The 24487-nt window shown below is 35.7% G+C and overlaps 1 protein-coding gene across 1 annotated transcript in view; it reads left to right on the forward strand.

Moving 5' to 3' along the window:
- Positions 1–24132, forward strand: part of LOC131803244 (uncharacterized) — a 99956-nt gene extending 75824 nt beyond the window's left edge. The window contains exon 3 of the mRNA XM_059124339.1: positions 23980–24132. Coding sequence (XP_058980322.1) covers positions 23980–24132 — 153 coding nt within the window. The remainder of the gene's footprint in view (positions 1–23979) is intronic.
- Positions 24133–24487: the final 355 nt, after the last annotated feature.

Genomic DNA, 24487 nt, shown 5'->3' on the forward strand with positions numbered 1-24487 from the left:
GAAAATTTTCTGTCATAGGCTGTAATACCTATTACGAACTTCAAACACCAAATTTGGGATCTAAAATGTATATTTCCTAATATACCCTCCATACTATGGTGGAGGGTAAAAAAATAGCAAATGAAGAAGAACCTGCCAAAAAGGCGGAAATAAGCCCGGTTGTATCAAATCCAATTGGCTCAACACAACAAACTCCATAAATAATAAATCGATGACGTCTCATAACTACCAACAAAAAACAGATAATCTTCTTGATGTTTTTGAACAAAGTTCAGATCGGCAGATGGCGTCGTTTTTATACCCTACACCACAAGGTGGTCAGGGTATTTTGTCTTTGTGCATTTGTTTGTAAAAGGCAAAAGGAAACGATATAGACCCATAGTTCCTTTTGATGATCTGCATAGAATCACATTCTGAGTCGATTTATGCATGTCCGTCCGTCCGTCTGTCCATGTATTTTTGTAAACAAAGTACAGTTCGCATTTATTGCCCTATCCAGATGAAATTTTGCACAAATCATTTGTTTGGTCCAATGACGAACCCAATTGAAATTGAAGATAATCGGTCAAAATTTGGATATAGCTCCCATATATATTTTCGTCCGATTTGCCTTTTATTGTGCACCAAACGTGTAATATCAGTCCGAATAGTATAGAATTTTGCACGTACGATCAGATTGGACCTGAAAATAAGTATGCCAAATTTGATCGAAATCGGTTCAGATATAGCTATAGTTCTTATATAAATTGTTCATCCAATTTGTTATTTTTGTCCTCCACATCCGTAATATGCACTCTTTAACAACAATATTTGGGGAAATATATCAAATACAGCTCAGAAATACATTTTAATTATTCCTTTGAACTTTAACTTATAATTATAATCATAGCGTGTATGATTGAATTCTCCCATAAAAACGTTAAATTGTTATGCGCAGCTCTACTAAATTAGCAAAGTGGTGTAGGGTATCATAAAGTCGGCCCCGCCCGATTTAAGACTTTCTTTACTGGTTTGAATTAAAGTTTGTATTCAGTTGTCTTATTTGCAGACAATAAACGTAAGTATCGACAGAATATTTTTGTATTGTTGTAAGTTTGCAAATTCATATCCTTGTCCCTCATTTTCCACAATAATATCAGATATTACCTCTACTCAGTGGAATTAGAACCACAACAATTACTGTACAGGGTGAGATGAAAAAACTGCAACAAAATACAGACTGCTGTCATTTCCAAGCCACTCGTCTAATAGCTGTTAAAGTTATTCCAGTGACAGCTCATTATTTTGTTTACAAGCGTACAAAAGCATTTTTGTGAGCATTTTCCGGAAAAAAAGTTATTTGTGATGGAATTCAAGCGTGATAGAGTGATTTCTTTATATTTGGCTAAAAACACACAACTGGCTATAGTTAGAGCAATCCAGCATTTAAATGTGAATAAATCTTGTGTCTCGAACCATCGCTTGTTACCGAGATACTGGTAGCGTAGCCCGACGTCAAGGAAGTAGATGGAAGAAAACAGCAACATCTGCCGAAATATCGCAATAATCCATTCGGCAAATATTGAAAAAAAATGACCCATTGAAATTCCAAAAATGCAAAAACTTACACCGAAACAGTAAGAAAACAGACTCAAAATAGTTAAAAGTTGCTTCGCCTGGCCGAAAGTGGTGAACTGCCGAATTAGATTTTCTACGACTAGAAAACATTCGTTGTCCAGCAGTTTGTAATCAAACAAAATTATCGTGTTTACTTGCCAAAGAGGTCCGCTGAAAATGTGCACCTTCGGTTGGCCACCAGAACTCACGCGCCGGTCATGGTGATCGTGTGGGCCGCCATAACAGCCGAAACATTGTATGTATAGGTCCACGTTTTTGTATAGCCCCATATAGCGGTACATCCCAATTTTCGATATTTTGATGATTTTTTTCACATTTTTCCATGAAATAGGTATTTGGTATTTGTAGGTCATAATGGGTTCCAGTACCGGAGGCGAATCATTGTATGTTTTGTATAACCGCCATATGACTCTACCTCCCGATACTCGGTATTTTAAGGACTTTTAGCATTTTTCCATATATAGATCCATCTTTTAATATAGTCTCAGGGAATTGTCTAAAAATTGGTTTTTGTAGTTCGCAATGTGTTCTAGCTCCTGTGGTAGAACATTGAATATGTACAGGGTTGCCCATATTCGACGGACATATTCTTTTTTTTTTAATCAAAGAAAAAAAAAATAAAAATTAGGCGATTGACAATGTTAATCATTTAATTTGTTCCAAGTAGATTTGTATACATCAATGCGAATAATCCGTTGTAATGTGGACCGAGCCATGCCCAACTGTTGAGAACGGCGTTTTTGGGATGTTCTTGGGGACCTCTCAACACTGGCTCGTACGGCAGCGATATTCTCGGCCGATCGCCTTGGTCGACTTTTATGTTGCCTCTTCGGATTAGAAAGAGCCTTACCAGTCGAAAATTTTTCGTATAAACGCTTAATGGTGTTCTTAGAAGGCGCACTTCTCTCATTTTTTAATGTTTTAGAAGCGCGTTGAGTTTTCACAATTGACTTCTTCTGTTGAATGTAAATTTCAACTATTTCAGAGCGCTCGCGTGGCGTGAATTGGTTAATGGTAAAAATCTGCTTCAAACGCGGTATGTCATTAAGCGATGTGACATCTCTGTCAAAAGTTATGGCGTTGCCAGATGGGTCCGTCGAATATGGGCAACCCTGTAGGTCCGCGTTTTCCTATAGGACGCATATAACGGTACACACCGAAATTCGGTATTTTGATATCCCCAAAAACAAATTTCCAAATAGTTAAAAAAAACAAAGCATTAATTTGAAGGTAATGGAGGATAGCGAATTCCATTTTGAGAAATTTTCAACTGTTTTAGTTAGAATTGAAAGTGATGTAAACACAAGTTACACTCAATCCTTACCAAAATCAATAATATATAGTAGCCCAGCAAACATCGATCATCAACAAGAGGCGAATAAACTTAAACGGGAAGATAAAAAGCTACAGACAAGGGCTAAATAACATAAATAGCGGGCCAACAAGAAGAGGAAGCACACGAGCAACGAAAGCACAACACCCAACAAACGGTCAATGGCACATCAAATGCCATACAACAACAACAACAAAATCAGCTTAAAAAGCAACATTAAACAAGTAAAAAAGCTTTAAGTCACCGTCCCATAGAACAAATTCGGTATATTCCGCATTTTGCTAGTTTTACCCACATTTTCCAACCGTTTTGTCTAAACATATATATACAATGTTTAATGGCGGAACATTGCATATGTAGATCTACGTAATCGTGTAGCCACCATATATTCTATTTTTTGATGATATTTTGCCACATTTTTCAATGGACTAGTCTAAAAATTGGTATTTGTAGGTCTAGCTCCCGTGGCGAAACATTATATGTATAGGTCCAGTTTTTTGTATAGTTCCCATACAACAGTACATCCCGATTTTCGATATTTCGACGACTTTTTCACATTTTTCCACTGTGTATAACTAAAATTATCCCAAAATATGGAATGCTTTTCTTCCTTAGAATTTGCTCATCATTTGCGTAAATGAAACTTTTTGTGTTTCCACAAAGTGAGTGATGTCATATTCTAACGAATAACTAAGGGTTTTCCGCCACTTTGCAACACCGCGCGTACTCGTTGTTTTTAACTTACTGTTTACCTTTACTTGGCTTTGGATATTCGTCCGCAACAAACCACCACCAATTGTAAAAAAGGTAATGATATTGTTTTTCCGAACAATATGTAATAAAGAGATATTTTCATATCTTGTTTTTGTACGCAAACATTGATCCATTCCAGCCGTAACAAAAAGCATTGCTGACCAAAACCAACAACAACTAATTTCATATTTTTTGTAGTGTAAAGGTGCACTGACTCCGTCAGCATCACAAAAAACATAGGCTCATATAATTCATACAATTTTAAGATGAGTAATGTCAACATAAAAGTGAGCAACCGCGAGTGTTTTTTTTTTATACCCTCCACCATACTATGGAGGGTATATTAACTTTGTCATTCCGTTTGTAACTCCTCGAAATACTCATGTCAGACCCAACAAAGTATATATATTCTTGATCAGCGTAAAATTCTAAGTCGATTTAGCGATGTCCGTCTGTCTGTCTGTCTGTCCGTCTGTCTGTCTGTCTGTCTGTCTGTCTGTCTGTCTGTCCGTCTGTCTGTCTGTCCGTCTGTCTGTCTGTCTGTTGTAATCACGCTATCTTTCGAATAAATTGAGATAGATGGCTAAAATTTTGCACACATGTTTATTTTTCCAGTAGGCAGGTTAAGTTCGTAAATGGGCCATGTAGGTCCACGTTTTCATATAGCTCCCATATAACGGTACCTCCGGATTTTCGGTATTTTGATGATTTTAGCGACGTTATTCACCGGAATTGATTCAAATTTGGTATTTTAAGTTCCAAATGGATACTACACCCTAAGATAGAAAATTATCTGTGCAAGTCTATGTCTTCGTATAGCCCCCATATAACGGTACCTCCCGATATTCGGTATTTTGATGATTTTAGCGACATTATTCACGGGAATTGTTTCAAATCTGGTATTTGAAGTTCCAAATGGATACTACACCCTAAGACAGAAAATTGTCTTTGCAGGTCCACGTCTTCGTATAGCCCCAATATAACGGTACCTCCCTATATTCGGTATTTTGATGATTTTAGCGACATTATTCACTGGAATTGTTTCAAATTTGGTATTTTAAGTTCCAAATGGATTCTACACCCTAAGACTGAAAATTGTCTGTGCAGGTCCACGTCTTCGTATTGCCCCCATATAACGGCACCTCGCTATGTTCGGTATTTTGATGATTTTAGCGACATTATTAACCGGAATTGTTTAAAATTTGATATTTGAAGTTCGTTATGGGAACTACAGTCTGTGACAGAAAATTGTCGGTGCGGGTCCAGTTTCGAATTTGAATATGGTAATGGCTTATGACAAACAATGCATATGTATGTCCACGTCGTATAGACCCCAACATAACGGCTATATTCGGTATTTTTAAAATTTTAACAGAATTTTTTAAGGATTTTATTTTTTGAAAATTTCCAAATTCGTTGTAAATGGTGGAGGGTATTAAAAGTTCGGCCCGGCCGAACTTACTGCTTTTTAACTTGTTTTTGTATTATTTTATTATTTATAGCCACGGTTACAATTCATATTCTCGGTAACGAAAAATAATAAAAATCGAAAAATGCAGTGAACCCTTTACAAATTTTTGGAGCCATTATATTCTGTTTACATTGTTGTTAGTATTTTTTTAATCCATCGTCCGGTTAAGGACAAAAAAAAAGAACAAGTAAAAAAGCTGTAAATTCGTCCGGGCCGAACTTTGAATACCCTTCGCCATTTGGAACGAATTTGGCAATTCTCAAAAACAATAAAATCCGATAAAAATTTTGTTAAGATCTTAAAAATTCTGAACGTAGCTCTTATATTGGGATCTATACAAATCTGCATAAGTAACATTTGCCATAAGCCATTGCAATATTCAAATGCGAAACTGACAAACAATCGGTCATAATGTCGATAAAATCAAAATACCGAATATCGGGAGGTACCGTTATATGAGGGCTCTACGAAGACGTGGACCTGCACAGACAATTTTCTGTCTTAGGCTGTAGTATCAATTACGAACTTTAAATACCAAACTTGGAACAATTCCACTTAATAAATTCACTATAATCATCAAAATACCGAATATAAAGAGGTACCGTTATGTGGGGGCTATACGAAGACGTGGACCTGTGTGATCTTAGTATCTATTACGAACTACAAATATCAAATTTGAAACAATTTCGGTGAATATTGTCGCTAAAATCATCAGAATACCAATTATCTGGAGCTACAGTTGTATGGGGGCTATACAAAGATGTGGACCTGCACAGACAATCTTCTGTCATAGGCTATAGCATTCGTTGCGAACATCAAATACCAAATTTGAAACAATTCCGGTGAATGACGTCGCTAAAATTATCAAAATACAGAATATCGAGAGGTACCCTTACATGAGGGCTATACGAATACATGGACATCTTTACAAGCGTACAAAAGCATTCTGGTGAGCATTTTCCAGAAAAAAAATTTTTCGTGATGAAATTCAAGCGTGATTTCTTTATATTTGGCTGGAAAAACACAAGTGGCTATCGTTAGAGCATTCCAGCATTTAAATGTGAATAAATCTTTTGTGTCTCGAACCATCGCTCGTTACCGAGCTACGCTACCAGTAGCCCGACGTCGAGGAAGTGGACGGAAGAAAACTGCAACATCAGCCGAAATTGTTCGAAAAGTAACGAAGCGACTTGATCGAAGCCCCCGAAAAATGTCTCGTGAGCGGAACATATCGCAATATTCCATTCGGCAACCATTGAAAAATTAGCCATTGAAATTCTACGATTAGAAAACATTCGTTGTCCAGCAGTTTGTACACAAACAAAATGATCATGTTTTGTATGTAACGGTACCTCCCGATATTCGGTGGTTTGTTGATTTTTTCAGGGAATTTTCTAAAAATTGTAGTTCAGTATGTGTAATTTGAAGTTAATGGAAAATAGCAAATTCCCTTTTTAGGAATTTTCAACAATTTTAGTTAGAATTGAAAGTGATGTAAACACAAGTTACACTCAATCCTTGCAAAACCAATACTCAGCAAACATCGATCATCAACAAAATCAGCGTAATCAGTAAAAAAGCTGTAAGTCCACGTCCCATAAACAATAGCTCCGGATATTCGCCATTTTGCTAGTTTTAACCACAATTTTCAGCCATTTTGTCTAAAATATATATGCAATGTTCAATGGCGGAACATTGCACGTAATCGTATAGCCTCCATATAACGGTACCTTCTTTCCTATATTCGGTATCTTGATAATTTCTTGCCACATTTTTCAACGGATTAGTCTAAAAATTGGTATTTGTAGGTCATGATGGGTTCTAGCTCCCGTGGTGAAACATTGTATGTATAGGTCCACGTACATCCCGATTTTCGATATTTTGACGATTTTTCACATTTTTCCACGGTGTATAACTAAAATTATCCTAAAATATAGAAAGTTCGTCTTCCTTAGAATTTGCTCAGCACTTGTGCAAATGCAACTTTTTGTTTTCGCACAAAGTGAGTGATATCAAATTCTAGCGAATAACTGCGGGTTTTCCGCCACCTTGCAAGACCGCGCGTACTCGTTGTTTTTAACTTACTCTTTACCTTTACTTGGCTTTGGATATTCGTCCAACAAACCACCACCAATTGTAAAAAAGGTAATAATATTGTTTTTCCGAACAACATTTAATAGAAAGATATTGTTATTTGTGTTTATTATAAAAATCCTTTGTATTTATATTTTCTTTATTTTAATGCCTACGCAAACATTGATCCATTCCAGCCGTATCAAGAAGAATTGCTGACCAAAACAAAAGCATACCTTTTTTTCCTAATTTTATTTTGATTTTTTTTTTTTTGGAAAATTTTGTTGTTGTTGAACATTAGAGTGCATTTTACAGTCCGTGCACCCTACATTTAGTCAACTTTAATGTAATATTTTTTCGTCGAAAATTCTTGTGTGTTTACCAAAACATAAAACAAAATTTGGTACACTAAAAATTTGTGCGAGTTCTTTAATACACTCGGAAAAATATATATATATTTTTATTCGACAGATTTTTTTTTAGTTTTTAGTACGATTTTATATATTCCGATTTCTTGCAATTTGTTTCTTCATTAATTGTCACTTATTAATAAAAGATTACAGTTGTAATTAGATCGAACATTCTTGGAGCTTTCCTTTTTGATTTATTTATAAAAAAAAAAAATAATTGTCGTCAATTCAATTTCTTAATTCTTTTTTTCTTGTGAGCGTTCTTATTGATTTTATCATGTCGCTTACTCCGTTAGACTTTTCAGATACACTTATTTAGTTTGAAGCCAACTTCATGTCTCTTTCAGATGAAGACTTTGATATTTATGCACTGGCTTGAAGCAGTGAAGTTAGAAAAAAATATGGAATAGGGTAAAGGATATGTTTGATAAATGTCTCAATCATTTACAGACTACCGCTGGTGCTGATGTTGAAGATATAACTTCGTCAGAGAGCAAATATCAAGCCGCTTCCCAGGCATATATTAATAGTTTGGCTTTAATAAATAGGAAACTTGATGACCTACGAACGGTTTCAAATTGCCCCACTGGGATCCCATATTAGATTTTACTTGAATTTAAAGATTGCCTAGAAATACAGTGAGTTTTGGGAACAAATAGTAAAAGATAAATCAGCATTATCAACTTGGGAAGAATTGGATGGATTTCTTTCAGAGAGAATTCAGACACTTACGTGAAAAAAAAAAAACGTTCGCTCCCACTTCTCCAAAATGATCTCTAATAAGACAGCACGTTCCTCTTTGCCCGAAAATATTTTTTAAATTATCAATTGAGAATCGTTATTCAGTACTTCGTCGATACAATTAGTGAATGAATTGTTTAACTTTTGGTCATGATGTGAAGAACTGTGTAAGTAGGCACAGTTGTGGCATGTGTAACAAACGGCATCACACGCTTTTGTATCGTGAAAGATCAAATTTTGAAACTTCAGTGAGACAAACGACTCCGTCCCAAACCTCTTCCAACGTGTCTACCACAAGGTCATCATCGGAACTTAATCCAAATATTCCAACAACTTCAGCGGGAATTTCAAGTAGACAGGTATTTCATGTTTCCCAGAATAGAAGTGTATTGTTAGGAACGGCAACTATACATATTATACATCATGGTGTCACATATACAGCTCGTGTCCTAATTGATCCAGCTTCTGATGCTTCATTTATTACGGAAAAAAATCAGCGTCAACTAGGGATTTCAACCAATTCCACTCCTGCCACGATCTCAGGTGTCAACCAGATTTTAACCACACCGCCGAGAAAAGTATGTTCAATTAATATTGGTTCACCAATTAGTGATTCCCTATAATTGCAATAAAGTTCATTAGTAGCCTCCAATATCTCCTACAAGTTGCCATAATTTTCAGTAAGTTCAGACTTCATGTCCCACAGTCCCGATATTCGCTTGGCATATACACAGTTATTCGATTGTAGATTGATGGGTGCAGACCTTTATCCAAAAATTATATTACAGGGTACTCATATTAATATCTTAGGTACTTTGGTTGCACAAAATACCATATTTGGGAGGATAGTTCCAATTCCACGTTCAAATGTCAGGGTATATTTTCCTTCCGATAAGTTTTGTGAAGATAATTACAAATCTACGACAGTCCGGGACTCTGAAATCAGGAATATTGTTACCCTGCTTGTTAAGCTGGAATATATACACAAGACTGCTTTGGGATATCCGCGAACAAATTCTTTGAAACTATTTCTTCGTAACGAGACTTCACTTCTACGAAAGTCATATATCAAATAAATAAATTTAGTAAATTTATATCATATGAGGCCAAATCGAGAGAAACCAACCACAAAGTTTTCAATGCCTCAAGTAAAACTTCAAGTGGTAAAAGTCTTAACGACATTTTGTTTGTGGGTCCTACTTTACAGTTAGACTTAATCCCACTTATATTAAGATGGATATTATTCAAGTGAGTTTTTAATTGTGATATCACCTAGATGTATCGACAAATTAGGGTTACTTCCAAACACACTCTTCTCCAATCAATAGTTTTTAGGGATTCGCCCAATCAACCTGTTCAAGTTTATGAGCTCCAGACTGTTTCTTTTGGTGTAAATTGTGCGCCATATTTGGTTATACGCACTTAATTGCAACTAGCTTCTAATACAGAAAAAGAATTTCCATTAGCTGCGCACATACTTAGAAGATGCATGTATGTAGATGACGTGCTAGCACGATTTATCCCTTGCTCAGAAGTCATGTAATGAATTAAGAAATTAATGGACATCGAATAATTGCATGATCTTGGAAAATTTGCCAGCTGAACATTTGTGTGACACCTAAATTCTTACCTTTGTTGAAGCTAGTAGCTCTAAGCTATTAGGAATTCGATGGAATGCACAAACCGACTTATTCTTTTTTTTTTTTTTTTTTTTTTTTTTTTTTTTTTCAAAAACCTAGTTATACTAAACGAGAAGTGTTATCCTGTATTGCTTAACTTTTTGACTCAGTTGGATGGTTAGGTCCCTTGATAATAGTAGCCAAAGTCATAATGCAACGTATATGGCAGATAAAATTGATTGGGACGAGTCACTAATCTTCTGCGACGCCAAGTGAATGGCAAAAGTTTGTCGGAACATATAAGAATGTCAATTCCATCCAAATTCCTCGTTGGGTTCGGTATGCCCCAGACTGCCAGGTACAGCTTGACGTTTTTTCTGATGCCTCAGTAAATGCGTACGCGGGGGTAATATTCATCCGTATCGTCATTCCGAATAGAAATTTTTTTACTGATTTATTTTCTTGTAAGACCAAGGTGGCTCGGCTTAAGTCAATTTCTTTGCCAAGGTTGGAACTCTGTGGGACAGTTTTAGCGTCAAAGGTTTTGAAATCTATTATTTCTCAAATTGGACAATAAGTTAATCGTATATATTGTTGGACCGATTCTACGATTGTCCTCTCCTGGCTTAAAAATCTCCTTCAACGTGGTCTACATTTGTTGCTAATAGGATGAGCAGAATACACGAGAACATAAGTGAGGGGTCCTGGTACCACGTGCGTTCGGAAGATAATCCAGCAGATTTAGGTAGCCGTGGTTGTCTCAAATATGGCGGCGTGTTCCTAGATGGCTTAGCGCAGATGGAGTTTCCATTAAAATCTTTTAGATTTATCCACCCTCGATACCGATTTGTAGATCACGTGTAGCGTACCAAACAAGTAAAAAAACATTAAGTTCGGCCGGGCCAAACTTTTAATACCCTCCACCTTAGGGTAAAAGAAACATTAGAAGAAATGTGGCAAAAACCATTAAAATGCCGATTATGGGGAGGTACCGTTATATGGGGGCTATACCAAAACGTGTACCTATAATTACAATGTTTCGCCACCGGAGCTGGAACCCATTATGACCCACAAATACCAATTTTTAGACAAATCAGTGAAAAAATGTGGCAAAAACCATAAAAAAAACCGAATATCGGGAGGTACCGTTATATGGGGGCTATATCAAATCATGGACCCATGCATGCAATGTTTCGCCACCGAAGTTGGAACCAATTATGACCAACAAATACCAATTTTCGAACAAATCCCTGAAAAATGTGGCAAAAATCATCAAATTACCGAATATCGGGAGGTACCGTTATATGGGGGCTATACCAAAACGTGGACCTATATTTACAATGTTTCGCCACCGGAGCTGGAACCCATTATGACCAACAAATACCGATTTTCAGACAAATCCGTGAAAAAATGTGGTAAAAAACTAAAATACTAAATATCGGGAGGTACCTTTATATGGGGGCTATACCACAACGTGGACCTATACATGCAATGTTTTGCCACACGCTCAGGGACCCGCTATGACCTACAAATACCAATTTTAAGACAAATCCGTGAAAAAATGTGGCATAAATCATCAAAATACCGAATATCGGGAGGTATCGTTATATGGGGACTATACCAAATTATGGACCCATACATGCAATGTTCCGCCACCGGAGCTGGAAACCATTATGACCCACAAATACCAATTTTTAGACAAATCGGTGAAAAAATGTGGTAAAAAAAACTAAAATACTAAATATCGGGAGGTACCTTTATATGGGGGCTATACCACAACGTGGACCTATACATGCAATGTTTTGCCACACGCTCAGGGAGCCGCTATGACCTACAAATACCAATTTTAAGACAAATCCGTGAAAAAATGTGGCATAAATCATCAAAATACCGAATATCGGGAGGTACCGTTATATGGGGACTATACCAGAACGTGGACCGATATATCTCATTTTCAATACCAACCATCCTAGACACAATGCAAATAACTCTGCTAAATTTTGGAGCTCTACGTCAAATAATGTGGGCTGTATCGTGATTTCAACAGACAGACAGACGGACAGACAGACAGACGGACAGACAGACAGACAGACAGACGGACATCGTTAAATCGACTTAGAATTTTATGCTGATTATGAATATATATACTTTATGGGGTCTAAAACGAATATTTAGGGATGTTACAAACGGAATGACAAAGTTAATATACCCTCCTTTCCAAGGTGGAGGGTATAAAAAGTACATTATGCGGAAGAATATAATTGTTTGCTTAATAATAGACAATTGGATTCTAAAAGTTTAATCTGAGATGAGTTTGGAATTATAAGGTTTCCGTTTCCAAACATCATCCCATCTTGCTTGCCGTATCAATGCGAATTTACTGATTTGCTAGTAATTGACGTTAACGTAAGGTCCATTCATGCATAATAGACACTTGGATTCTAAAAGTTCAATATTATCGTTAAATCCGTTTTTAGATGAGTTTGAAATTATGAGGTTCAATGGTCGTTTAGTAAGATCCCCTACTCTTTCCTTTCCGTTTCCTACTCTTTCCGAAAAATTAGCCATTGAAATTCTACGATTAGAAAACATTCGTTGTCCAGCAGTTTGTACACAAACAAAATGATGATGTTTACTTGCCAAAGAGGTCAACTAAAAATGTGCAATTTCGGTTGGTCACCAGAACTCATGCGCCGGCCATGGTGATTGTGTCAGCCGTCATAACAGCCCAAATATTGTATGTAACGGTACCTCCCGATATTCGGTGGTTTGTTGATTTTTTCAGGGAATTTTCTAAAAATTGTAGTTCAGTATGTGTAATTTGAAGTTAATGGAAAATAGCAAATTCCCTTTTTAGGAATTTTCAACAATTTTAGTTAGAATTGAAAGTGATGTAAACACAAGTTACACTCAATCCTTGCAAAACCAATACTCAGCAAACATCGATCATCAACAAAATCAGCGTAATCAGTAAAAAAGCTGTAAGTCCACGTCCCATAAACAATAGCTCCGGATATTCGCCATTTTGCTAGTTTTAACCACAATTTTCAGCCATTTTGTCTAAAATATATATGCAATGTTCAATGGCGTATAGCCTCCATATAACGGTACCTTCTTTCCTATATTCGGTATCTTGATAATTTCTTGCCACATTTTTCAACGGATTAGTCTAAAAATTGGTATTTGTAGGTCATGATGGGTTCTAGCTCCCGTGGTGAAACATTGTATGTATAGGTCCACGTACATCCCGATTTTCGATATTTTGACGATTTTTCACATTTTTCCACGGTGTATAACTAAAATTATCCTAAAATATAGAAAGTTTGTCTTCCTTAGAATTTGCTCAGCACTTGTGCAAATGCAACTTTTTGTTTTCGCACAAAGTGAGTGATACCACCTTGCAAGACCGCGCGTACTCGTTGTTTTTAACTTACTCTTTACCTTTACTTGGCTTTGGATATTCGTCCAACAAACCACCACCAATTGTAAAAAAGGTAATAATATTGTTTTTCCGAACAACATTTAATAGAAAGATATTGTTATTTGTGTTTATTATAAAAATCCTTTGTATTTATATTTTCTTTATTTTAATGCCTACGCAAACATTGATCCATTCCAGCCGTATCAAGAAGAATTGCTGACCAAAACAAAAGCATACCTTTTTTTCCTAATTTTATTTTGATTTTTTTTTTTTGGAAAATTTTGTTGTTGTTGAACATTAGAGTGCATTTTACAGTCCGTGCACCCTACATTTAGTCAACTTTAATGTAATATTTTTTCGTCGAAAATTCTTGTGTGTTTACCAAAACATAAAACAAAATTTGGTACACTAAAAATTTGTGCGAGTTCTTTAATACACTCGGAAAAATATATATATATTTTTATTCGACAGATTTTTTTTTAGTTTTTAGTACGATTTTATATATTCCGATTTCTTGCAATTTGTTTCTTCATTAATTGTCACTTATTAATAAAAGATTACAGTTGTAATTAGATCGAACATTCTTGGAGCTTTCCTTTTTGATTTATTTATAATAAAATAATTGTCGTCAATTCAATTTCTTAATTCTTTTTTTCTTGTGAGCGTTCTTATTGATTTTTATCATGTCGCTTACTCCGTTAGACTTTTCAGATACACTTATTTAGTTTGAAGCCAACTTCATGTCTCTTTCAGATGAAGACTTTGATATTTATGCACTGGCTTGAAGCAGTGAAGTTAGAAAAAAATATGGAATAGGGTAAAGGATATGTTTGATAAATGTCTCAATCATTTACAGACTACCGCTGGTGCTGATGTTGAAGATATAACTTCGTCAGAGAGCAAATATCAAGCCGCTTCCCAGGCATATATTAATAGTTTGGCTTTAATAAATAGGAAACTTGATGACCTACGAACGGTTTCAAATTGCCCCACTGGGATCCCATATTAGATTTTACTTGAATTTAAAGATTGCCTAGAAATACAGTGAGTTTTGGGAACAAATAGTAAAAGATAAATCAGCATTATCAACTTGGGAAGAATTGGATGGATTTCTTTCAGAGAGAATTCAGACACTTACGTGAAAAAAAAAACGTTCGCTCCCACTTCTCCAAAATGATCTCTAATAAGACAGCACGTTCCTCTTTGCCCGAAAATATTTTTTAAATTATCAATTGAGAATCGTTATTCAGTACTTCGTCGATACAATTAGTGAATGAATTGTTTAACTTTTGGTCATGATGTGAAGAACTGTGTAAGTAGGCACAGTTGTGGCATGTGTAACAAACGGCATCACACGCTTTTGTATCGTGAAAGATCAAATTTTGAAACTTCAGTGAGACAAATGACTCCGTCCCAAACCTCTTCCAACGTGTCTACCACAAGGTCATCATCGGAACTTAATCCAAATATTCCAACAACTTCAGCGGGAATTTCAAGTAGACAGGTATTTCATGTTTCCCAGAATAGAAGTGTATTGTTAGGAACGGCAACTATACATATTATACATCATGGTGTCACATATACAGCTCGTGTCCTAATTGATCCAGCTTCTGATGCTTCATTTATTACGGAAAAAAATCAGCGTCAACTAGGGATTTCAACCAATTCCACTCCTGCCACGATCTCAGGTGTCAACCAGATTTTAACCACACCGCCGAGAAAAGTATGTTCAATTAATATTGGTTCACCAATTAGTGATTCCCTATAATTGCAATAAAGTTCATTAGTAGCCTCCAATATCTCCTACAAGTTGCCATAATTTTCAGTAAGTTCAGACTTCATGTCCCACAGTCCCGATATTCGCTTGGCAGATACACAGTTATTCGATTGTAGATTGATGGGTGCAGACCTTTATCCAAAAATTATATTACAGGGTACTCATATTAATATCTTAGGTACTTTGGTTGCACAAAATACCATATTTGGGAGGATAGTTCCAATTCCACGTTCAAATGTCAGGGTATATTTTCCTTCCGATAAGTTTTGTGAAGATAATTACAAATCTACGACAGTCCGGGACTCTGAAATCAGGAATATGGTTACCCTGCTTGTTAAGCTGGAATATATACACAAGACTGCTTTGGGATATCCGCGAACAAATTCTTTGAAACTATTTCTTCGTAACGAGACTTCACTTCTACGAAAGTCATATATCAAATAAGTAAATTTAGTAAATTTATATCATATGAGGCCAAATCGAGAGAAACCAACCACAAAGTTTTCAATGCCTCAAGTAAAACTTCAAGTGGTAAAAGTCTTAACGACATTTTGTTTGTGGGTCCTACTTTACAGTTAGACTTAATCCCACTTATATTAAGATGGATATTATTCAAGTGAGTTTTTAATTGTGATATCACCTAGATGTATCGACAAATTAGGGTTACTTCCAAACACACTCTTCTCCAATCAATAGTTTTTAGGGATTCGCCCAATCAACCTGTTCAAGTTTATGAGCTCCAGACTGTTTCTTTTGGTGTAAATTGTGCGCCATATTTGGTTATACGCACTTAATTGCAACTAGCTTCTAATACAGAAAAAGAATTTCCATTAGCTGCGCACATACTTAGAAGATGCATGTATGTAGATGACGTGCTAGCACGATTTATCCCTTGCTCAGAAGTCATGTAATGAATTAAGAAATTAATGGACATCGAATAATTGCATGATCTTGGAAAATTTGCCAGCTGAACATTTGTGTGACACCCAAATTCTTACCTTTGTTGAAGCTAGTAGCTCTAAGCTATTAGGAATTCGATGGAATGCACAAACCGACTTATTCTTTTTTTTTGTTTTTTTTTTTTCAAAAACCTAGTTATACTAAACGAGAAGTGTTATCCTGTATTGCTTAACTTTTTGACTCAGTTGGATGGTTAGGTCCCTTGATAATAGTAGCCAAAGTCATAATGCAACGTATATGGCAGATAAAATTGATTGGGACGAGTCACTAATCTTCTGCGACGCCAAGTGAATGGCAAAAGTTTGTCGGAACATATAAGAATGTAAATTCCATCCAAATTCCTCGTTGGGTTCGGTATGCCCCAGACTGCCAGGTACAGCTTGACGTTTTTTCTGATGCCTCAGTAAATGCGTACGCGGGGGTAATATTCATCCGTATCGTCATTCCGAATAGAAAATTTTTTACTGATTTATTTTCTTGTAAGACCAAGGTGGCTCGGCTTAAGTCAATTTCTTTGCCAAGGTTGGAACTCTGTGGAACAGTTTTAGCGTCAAAGGTTTTGAAATCTATTATTTCTCAAATTGGACAATAAGTTAATCGTATATATTGTTGGACCGATTCTACGATTGTCCTCTCCTGGCTTAAAAATCTCCTTCAACGTGGTCTACATTTGTTGCTAATAGGATGAGCAGAATACACGAGAACATAAGTGAGGGGTCCTGGTACCACGTGCGTTCGGAAGATAATCCAGCAGATTTAGGTAGCCGTGGTTGTCTCAAATATGGCGGCGTGTTCCTAGATGGCTTAGCGCAGATGGAGTTTCCATTAAAATCTTTTAGATTTATCCACCCTTGATACCGATTTGTAGATCACGTGTAGCGTACCAAAAAAGTACATTATGCGGAAGAATATAATTGTTTGCTTAATAATAGACAATTGGATTCTAAAAGTTTAATCTGAGATGAGTTTGGAATTATAAGGTTTCCGTTTCCAAACATCATCCCATCTTGCTTGCCGTATCAATGCGAATTTACTGATTTGCTAGTAATTGACGTTAACGTAAGGTCCATTCATGCATAATAGACACTTGGATTCTAAAAGTTCAATATTATCGTTAAATCCGTTTTTAGATGAGTTTGAAATTATGAGGTTCAATGGTCGTTTAGTAAGATCCCCTACTCTTTCCTTTCCGTTTCCTACTCTTTCCGAAAAATTAGCCATTGAAATTCTACGATTAGAAAACATTCGTTGTCCAGCAGTTTGTACACAAACAAAATGATCATGTTTACTTGCCAAAGAGGTCAACTAAAAATGTGCAATTTCGGTTGGTCACCAGAACTCATGCGCCGGCCATGGTGATTGTGTCAGCCGTCATAACAGCCCAAATATTGTATGTAACGGTACCTCCCGATATTCGGTGGTTTGTTGATTTTTTCAGGGAATTTTCTAAAAATTGTAGTTCAGTATGTGTAATTTGAAGTTAATGGAAAATAGCAAATTCCCTTTTTAGGAATTTTCAACAATTTTAGTTAGAATTGAAAGTGATGTAAACACAAGTTACACTCAATCCTTGCAAAACCAATACTCAGCAAACATCGATCATCAACAAAATCAGCGTAATCAGTAAAAAAGCTGTAAGTCCACGTCCCATAAACAATAGCTCCGGATATTCGCCATTTTGCTAGTTTTAACCACAATTTTCAGCCATTTTGTCTAAAATATATATGCAATGTTCAATGGCGGAACATTGCACGTAATCGTATAGCCTCCATATAACGGTACCTTCTTTCCTATATTCGGTATCTTGATAATTTCTTGCCACATTTTTCAACGGATTAGTCTAAAAATTGGTATTTGTAGGTCATGATGGGTTCTAGCTCCCGTGGTGAAACATTGTATGTATAGGTCCACGTACATCCCGATTTTCGATATTTTGACGATTTTTCACATTTTTCCACGGTGTATAACTAAAATTATCCTAAAATATAGAAAGTTTGTCTTCCTTAGAATTTGCTCAGCACTTGTGCAAATGCAACTTTTTGTTTTCGCACAAAGTGAGTGATATCAAATTCTAGCGAATAACTGCGGGTTTTCCGCCACCTTGCAAGACCGCGCGTACTCGTTGTTTTTAACTTACTCTTTACCTTTACTTGGCTTTGGATATTCGTCCAACAAACCACCACCAATTGTAAAAAAGGTAATAATATTGTTTTTCCGAACAACATTTAATAGAAAGATATTGTTATTTGTGTTTATTATAAAAATCCTTTGTATTTATATTTTCTTTATTTTAATGCCTACGCAAACATTGATCCATTCCAGCCGTATCAAGAAGAATTGCTGACCAAAACAAAAGCATACCTTTTTTTCCTAATTTTATTTTGATTTTTTTTTTTTTGGAAAATTTTGTTGTTGTTGAACATTAGAGTGCATTTTACAGTCCGTGCACCCTACATTTAGTCAACTTTAATGTAATATTTTTTCGTCGAAAATTCTTGTGTGTTTACCAAAACATAAAACAAAATTTGGTACACTAAAAATTTGTGCGAGTTCTTTAATACACTCGGAAAAATATATATATATTTTTATTCGACAGATTTTTTTTTAAGTTTTTAGTACGATTTTATATATTCCGATTTCTTGCAATTTGTTTCTTCATTAATTGTCACTTATTAATAAAAGATTACAGTTGTAATTAGATCGAACATTCTTGGAGCTTTCCTTTTTGATTTATTTATAATAAAATAATTGTCGTCAATTCAATTTCTTAATTCTTTTTTCTTGTGAGCGTTCTTATTGATTTTTATCATGTCGCTTACTCCGTTAGACTTTTCAGATACACTTATTTAGTTTGTAGCCAACTTCATGTCTCTTTCAGATGAAGACTTTGATATTTATGCACTGGCTTGAAGCAGTGAAGTTAGAAAAAAATATGGAATAGGGTAAAGGATATGTTTGATAAATGTCTCAATCATTTACAGACTACCGCTGGTGCTGATGTTGAAGATATAACTTCGTCAGAGAGCAAATATCAAGCCGCTTCCCAGGCATATATTAATAGTTTGGCTTTAATAAATAGGAAACTTGATGACCTACGAACGGTTTCAAATTGCCCCACTGGGATCCCATATTAGATTTTACTTGAATTTAAAGATTGCCTAGAAATACAGTGAGTTTTGGGAACAAATAGTAAAAGATAAATCAGCATTATCAACTTGGGAAGAATTGGATGGATTTCTTTCAGAGAGAATTCAGACACTTACGTGAAAAAAAAACGTTCGCTCCCACTTCTCCAAAATGATCTCTAATAAGACAGCACGTTCCTCTTTGCCCGAAAATATTTTTTAAATTATCAATTGAGAATCGTTATTCAGTACTTCGTCGATACAATTAGTGAATGAATTGTTTAACTTTTGGTCATGATGTGAAGAACTGTGTAAGTAGGCACAGTTGTGGCATGTGTAACAAACGGCATCATACGCTTTTGTATCGTGAAAGATCAAATTTTGAAACTTCAGTGCGACAAATGACTCCGTCCCAAACCTCTTCCAACGTGTCTACCACAAGGTCATCATCGGAACTTAATCCAAATATTCCAACAACTTCAGCGGGAATTTCAAGTAGACAGGTATTTCATGTTTCCCAGAATAGAAGTGTATTGTTAGGAACGACAACTATACATATTATACATCATGGTGTCACATATACAGCTCGTGTCCTAATTGATCCAGCTTCTGATGCTTCATTTATTACGGAAAAAAATCAGCGTCAACTAGGGATTTCAACCAATTCCACTCCTGCCACGATCTCAGGTGTCAACCAGATTTTAACCACACCGCCGAGAAAAGTATGTTCAATTAATATTGGTTCATCAATTAGTGATTCCCTATAATTGCAATAAAGTTCATTAGTAGCCTCCAATATCTCCTACAAGTTGCCATAATTTTCAGTAAGTTCAGACTTCATGTCCCACAGTCCCGATATTCGCTTGGCAGATACACAGTTATTCGATTGTAGATTGATGGGTGCAGACCTTTATCCAAAAATTATATTACAGGGTACTCATATTAATATCTTAGGTACTTTGGTTGCACAAAATACCATATTTGGGAGGATAGTTCCAATTCCACGTTCAAATGTCAGGGTATATTTTCCTTCCGATAAGTTTTGTGAAGATAATTACAAATCTACGACAGTCCGGGACTCTGAAATCAGGAATATTGTTACCCTGCTTGTTAAGCTGGAATATATACACAAGACTGCTTTGGGATATCCGCGAACAAATTCTTTGAAACTATTTCTTCGTAACGAGACTTCACTTCTACGAAAGTCATAAATCAAATAAGTAAATTTAGTAAATTTATATCATATAAGGCCAAATCGAGAGAAACCAACCACAAAGTTTTCAATGCCTCAAGTAAAACTTCAAGTGGTAAAAGTCTTAACGACATTTTGTTTGTGGGTCCTACTTTACAGTTAGACTTAATCCCACTTATATTAAGATGGATATTATTCAAGTGAGTTTTTAATTGTGATATCACCTAGATGTATCGACAAATTAGGGTTACTTCCAAACACACTCTTCTCCAATCAATAGTTTTTAGGGATTCGCCCAATCAACCTGTTCAAGTTTATGAGCTCCAGACTGTTTCTTTTGGTGTAAATTGTGCGCCATATTTGGTTATACGCACTTAATTGCAACTAGCTTCTAATACAGAAAAAGAATTTCCATTAGCTGCGCACATACTTAGAAGATGCATGTATGTAGATGACGTGCTAGCACGATTTATCCCTTGCTCAGAAGTCATGTAATGAATTAAGAAATTAATGGACATCGAATAATTGCATGATCTTGGAAAATTTGCCAGCTGAACATTTGTGTGACACCCAAATTCTTGCCTTTGTTGAAGCTAGTAGCTCTAAGCTATTAGGAATTCGATGGAATGCACAAACCGACTTATTCTTTTTTTTTTTTTTCAAAAACCTAGTTATACTAAACGAGAAGTGTTATCCTGTATTGCTTAACTTTTTGACTCAGTTGGATGGTTAGGTCCCTTGATAATAGTAGCCAAAGTCATAATGCAACGTATATGGCATATAAAATTGATTGGGACGAGTCACTAATCTTCTGCGACGCCAAGTGAATGGCAAAAGTTTGTCGGAACATATAAGAATGTAAATTCCATCCAAATTCCTCGTTGGGTTCGGTATGCCCCAGACTGCCAGGTACAGCTTGACGTTTTTTCTGATGCCTCAGTAAATGCGTACGCGGGGGTAATATTCATCCGTATCGTCATTCCGAATAGAAAATTTTTTACTGATTTATTTTCTTGTAAGACCAAGGTGGCTCGGCTTAAGTCAATTTCTTTGCCAAGGTTGGAACTCTGTGGAACAGTTTTAGCGTCAAAGGTTTTGAAATCTATTATTTCTCAAATTGGACAATAAGTTAATCGTATATATTGTTGGACCGATTCTACGATTGTCCTCTCCTGGCTTAAAAATCTCCTTCAACGTGGTCTACATTTGTTGCTAATAGGATGAGCAGAATACACGAGAACATAAGTGAGGGGTCCTGGTACCACGTGCGTTCGGAAGATAATCCAGCAGATTTAGGTAGCCGTGGTTGTCTCAAATATGGCGGCGTGTTCCTAGATGGCTTAGCGCAGATGGAGTTTCCATTAAAATCTTTTAGATTTATCCACCCTTGATACCGATTTGTAGATCACGTGTAGCGTACCAAAAAAGTACATTATGCGGAAGAATATAATTGTTTGCTTAATAATAGACAATTGGATTCAAAAAGTTTAATCTGAGATGAGTTTGGAATTATAAGGTTTCCGTTTCCAAACATCATCCCATCTTGCTTGCCGTATCAATGCGAATTTACTGATTTGCTAGTAATTGACGTTAACGTAAGGTCCATTCATGCATAATAGACACTTGGATTCTAAAAGTTCAATATTATCGTTAAATCCGTTTTTAGATGAGTTTGAAATTATGAGGTTCAATGGTCGTTTAGTAAGATCCCCTACTCTTTCCTTTCCGTTTCCTACTCTTTCCGAAAAATTAGCCATTGAAATTCTACGATTAGAAAACATTCGTTGTCCAGCAGTTTGTACACAAACAAAATGATCATGTTTACTTGCCAAAGAGGTCAACTAAAAATGTGCAATTTCGGTTGGTCACCAGAACTCATGCGCCGGCCATGGTGATTGTGTCAGCCGTCATAACAGCCCAAATATTGTATGTAACGGTACCTCCCGATATTCGGTGGTTTGTTGATTTTTTCAGGGAATTTTCTAAAAATTGTAGTTCAGTATGTGTAATTTGAAGTTAATGGAAAATAGCAAATTCCCTTTTTAGGAATTTTCAACAATTTTAGTTAGAATTGAAAGTGATGTAAACACAAGTTACACTCAATCCTTGCAAAACCAATACTCAGCAAACATCGATCATCAACAAAATCAGCGTAATCAGTAAAAAAGCTGTAAGTCCACGTCCCATAAACAATAGCTCCGGATATTCGCCATTTTGCTAGTTTTAACCACAATTTTCAGCCATTTTGTCTAAAATATATATGCAATGTTCAATGGCGGAACATTGCACGTAATCCCTATATTCGGTATCTTGATAATTTCTTGCCACATTTTTCAACGGATTAGTCTAAAAATTGGTATTTGTAGGTCATGATGGGTTCTAGCTCCCGTGGTGAAACATTGTATGTATAGGTCCACGTACATCCCGATTTTCGATATTTTGACGATTTTTCACATTTTTCCACGGTGTATAACTAAAATTATCCTAAAATATAGAAAGTTTGTCTTCCTTAGAATTTGCTCAGCACTTGTGCAAATGCAACTTTTTGTTTTCGCACAAAGTGAGTGATATCAAATTCTAGCGAATAACTGCGGGTTTTCCGCCACCTTGCAAGACCGCGCGTACTCGTTGTTTTTAACTTACTCTTTACCTTTACTTGGCTTTGGATATTCGTCCAACAAACCACCACCAATTGTAAAAAAGGTGATAATATTGTTTTTCCGAACAACATTTAATAGAAAGATATTGTTATTTGTGTTTATTATAAAAATCCTTTGTATTTATATTTTCTTTATTTTAATGCCTACGCAAACATTGATCCATTCCAGCCGTATCAAGAAGAATTGCTGACCAAAACAAAAGCATACCTTTTTTTCCTAATTTTATTTTGATTTTTTTTTTTTTGGAAAATTTTGTTGTTGTTGAACATTAGAGTGCATTTTACAGTCCGTGCACCCTACATTTAGTCAACTTAAATGTAATATTTTTTCGTCGAAAATTCTTGTGTGTTTACCAAAACATAAAACAAAATTTGGTACACTAAAAATTTGTGCGAGTTCTTTAATACACTCGGAAAAATATATATATATTTTTATTCGACAGATTTTTTTTTAGTTTTTAGTACGATTTTATATATTCCGATTTCTTGCAATTTGTTTCTTCATTAATTGTCACTTATTAATAAAAGATTACAGTTGTAATTAGATCGAACATTCTTGGAGCTTTCCTTTTTGATTTATTTATAATAAAATAATTGTCGTCAATTCAATTTCTTAATTCTTTTTTTCTTGTGAGCGTTCTTATTGATTTTTATCATGTCGCTTACTCCGTTAGACTTTTCAGATACACTTATTTAGTTTGAAGCCAACTTCATGTCTCTTTCAGATGAAGACTTTGATATTTATGCACTGGCTTGAAGCAGTGAAGTTAGAAAAAAATATGGAATAGGGTAAAGTATATGTTTGATAAATGTCTCAATCATTTACAGACTACCGCTGGTGCTGATGTTGAAGATATAACTTCGTCAGAGAGCAAATATCAAGCCGCTTCCCAGGCATATATTAATAGTTTGGCTTTAATAAATAGGAAACTTGATGACCTACGAACGGTTTCAAATTGCCCCACTGGGATCCCATATTAGATTTTACTTGAATTTAAAGATTGCCTAGAAATACAGTGAGTTTTGGGAACAAATAGTAAAAGATAAATCAGCATTATCAACTTGGGAAGAATTGGATGGATTTCTTTCAGAGAGAATTCAGACACTTACGTGAAAAAAAAAAACGTTCGCTCCCACTTCTCCAAAATGATCTCTAATAAGACAGCACGTTCCTCTTTGCCCGAAAATATTTTTTAAATTATCAATTGAGAATCGTTATTCAGTACTTCGTCGATACAATTAGTGAATGAATTGTTTAACTTTTGGTCATGATGTGAAGAACTGTGTAAGTAGGCACAGTTGTGGCATGTGTAACAAAGGTCATCACACGCTTTTG

This window comes from Musca domestica, unplaced genomic scaffold (genome assembly GCF_030504385.1).
Source record: "Musca domestica strain aabys unplaced genomic scaffold, Musca_domestica.polishedcontigs.V.1.1 28, whole genome shotgun sequence".
Lineage (NCBI taxonomy): Eukaryota > Metazoa > Arthropoda > Insecta > Diptera > Muscidae > Musca > Musca domestica.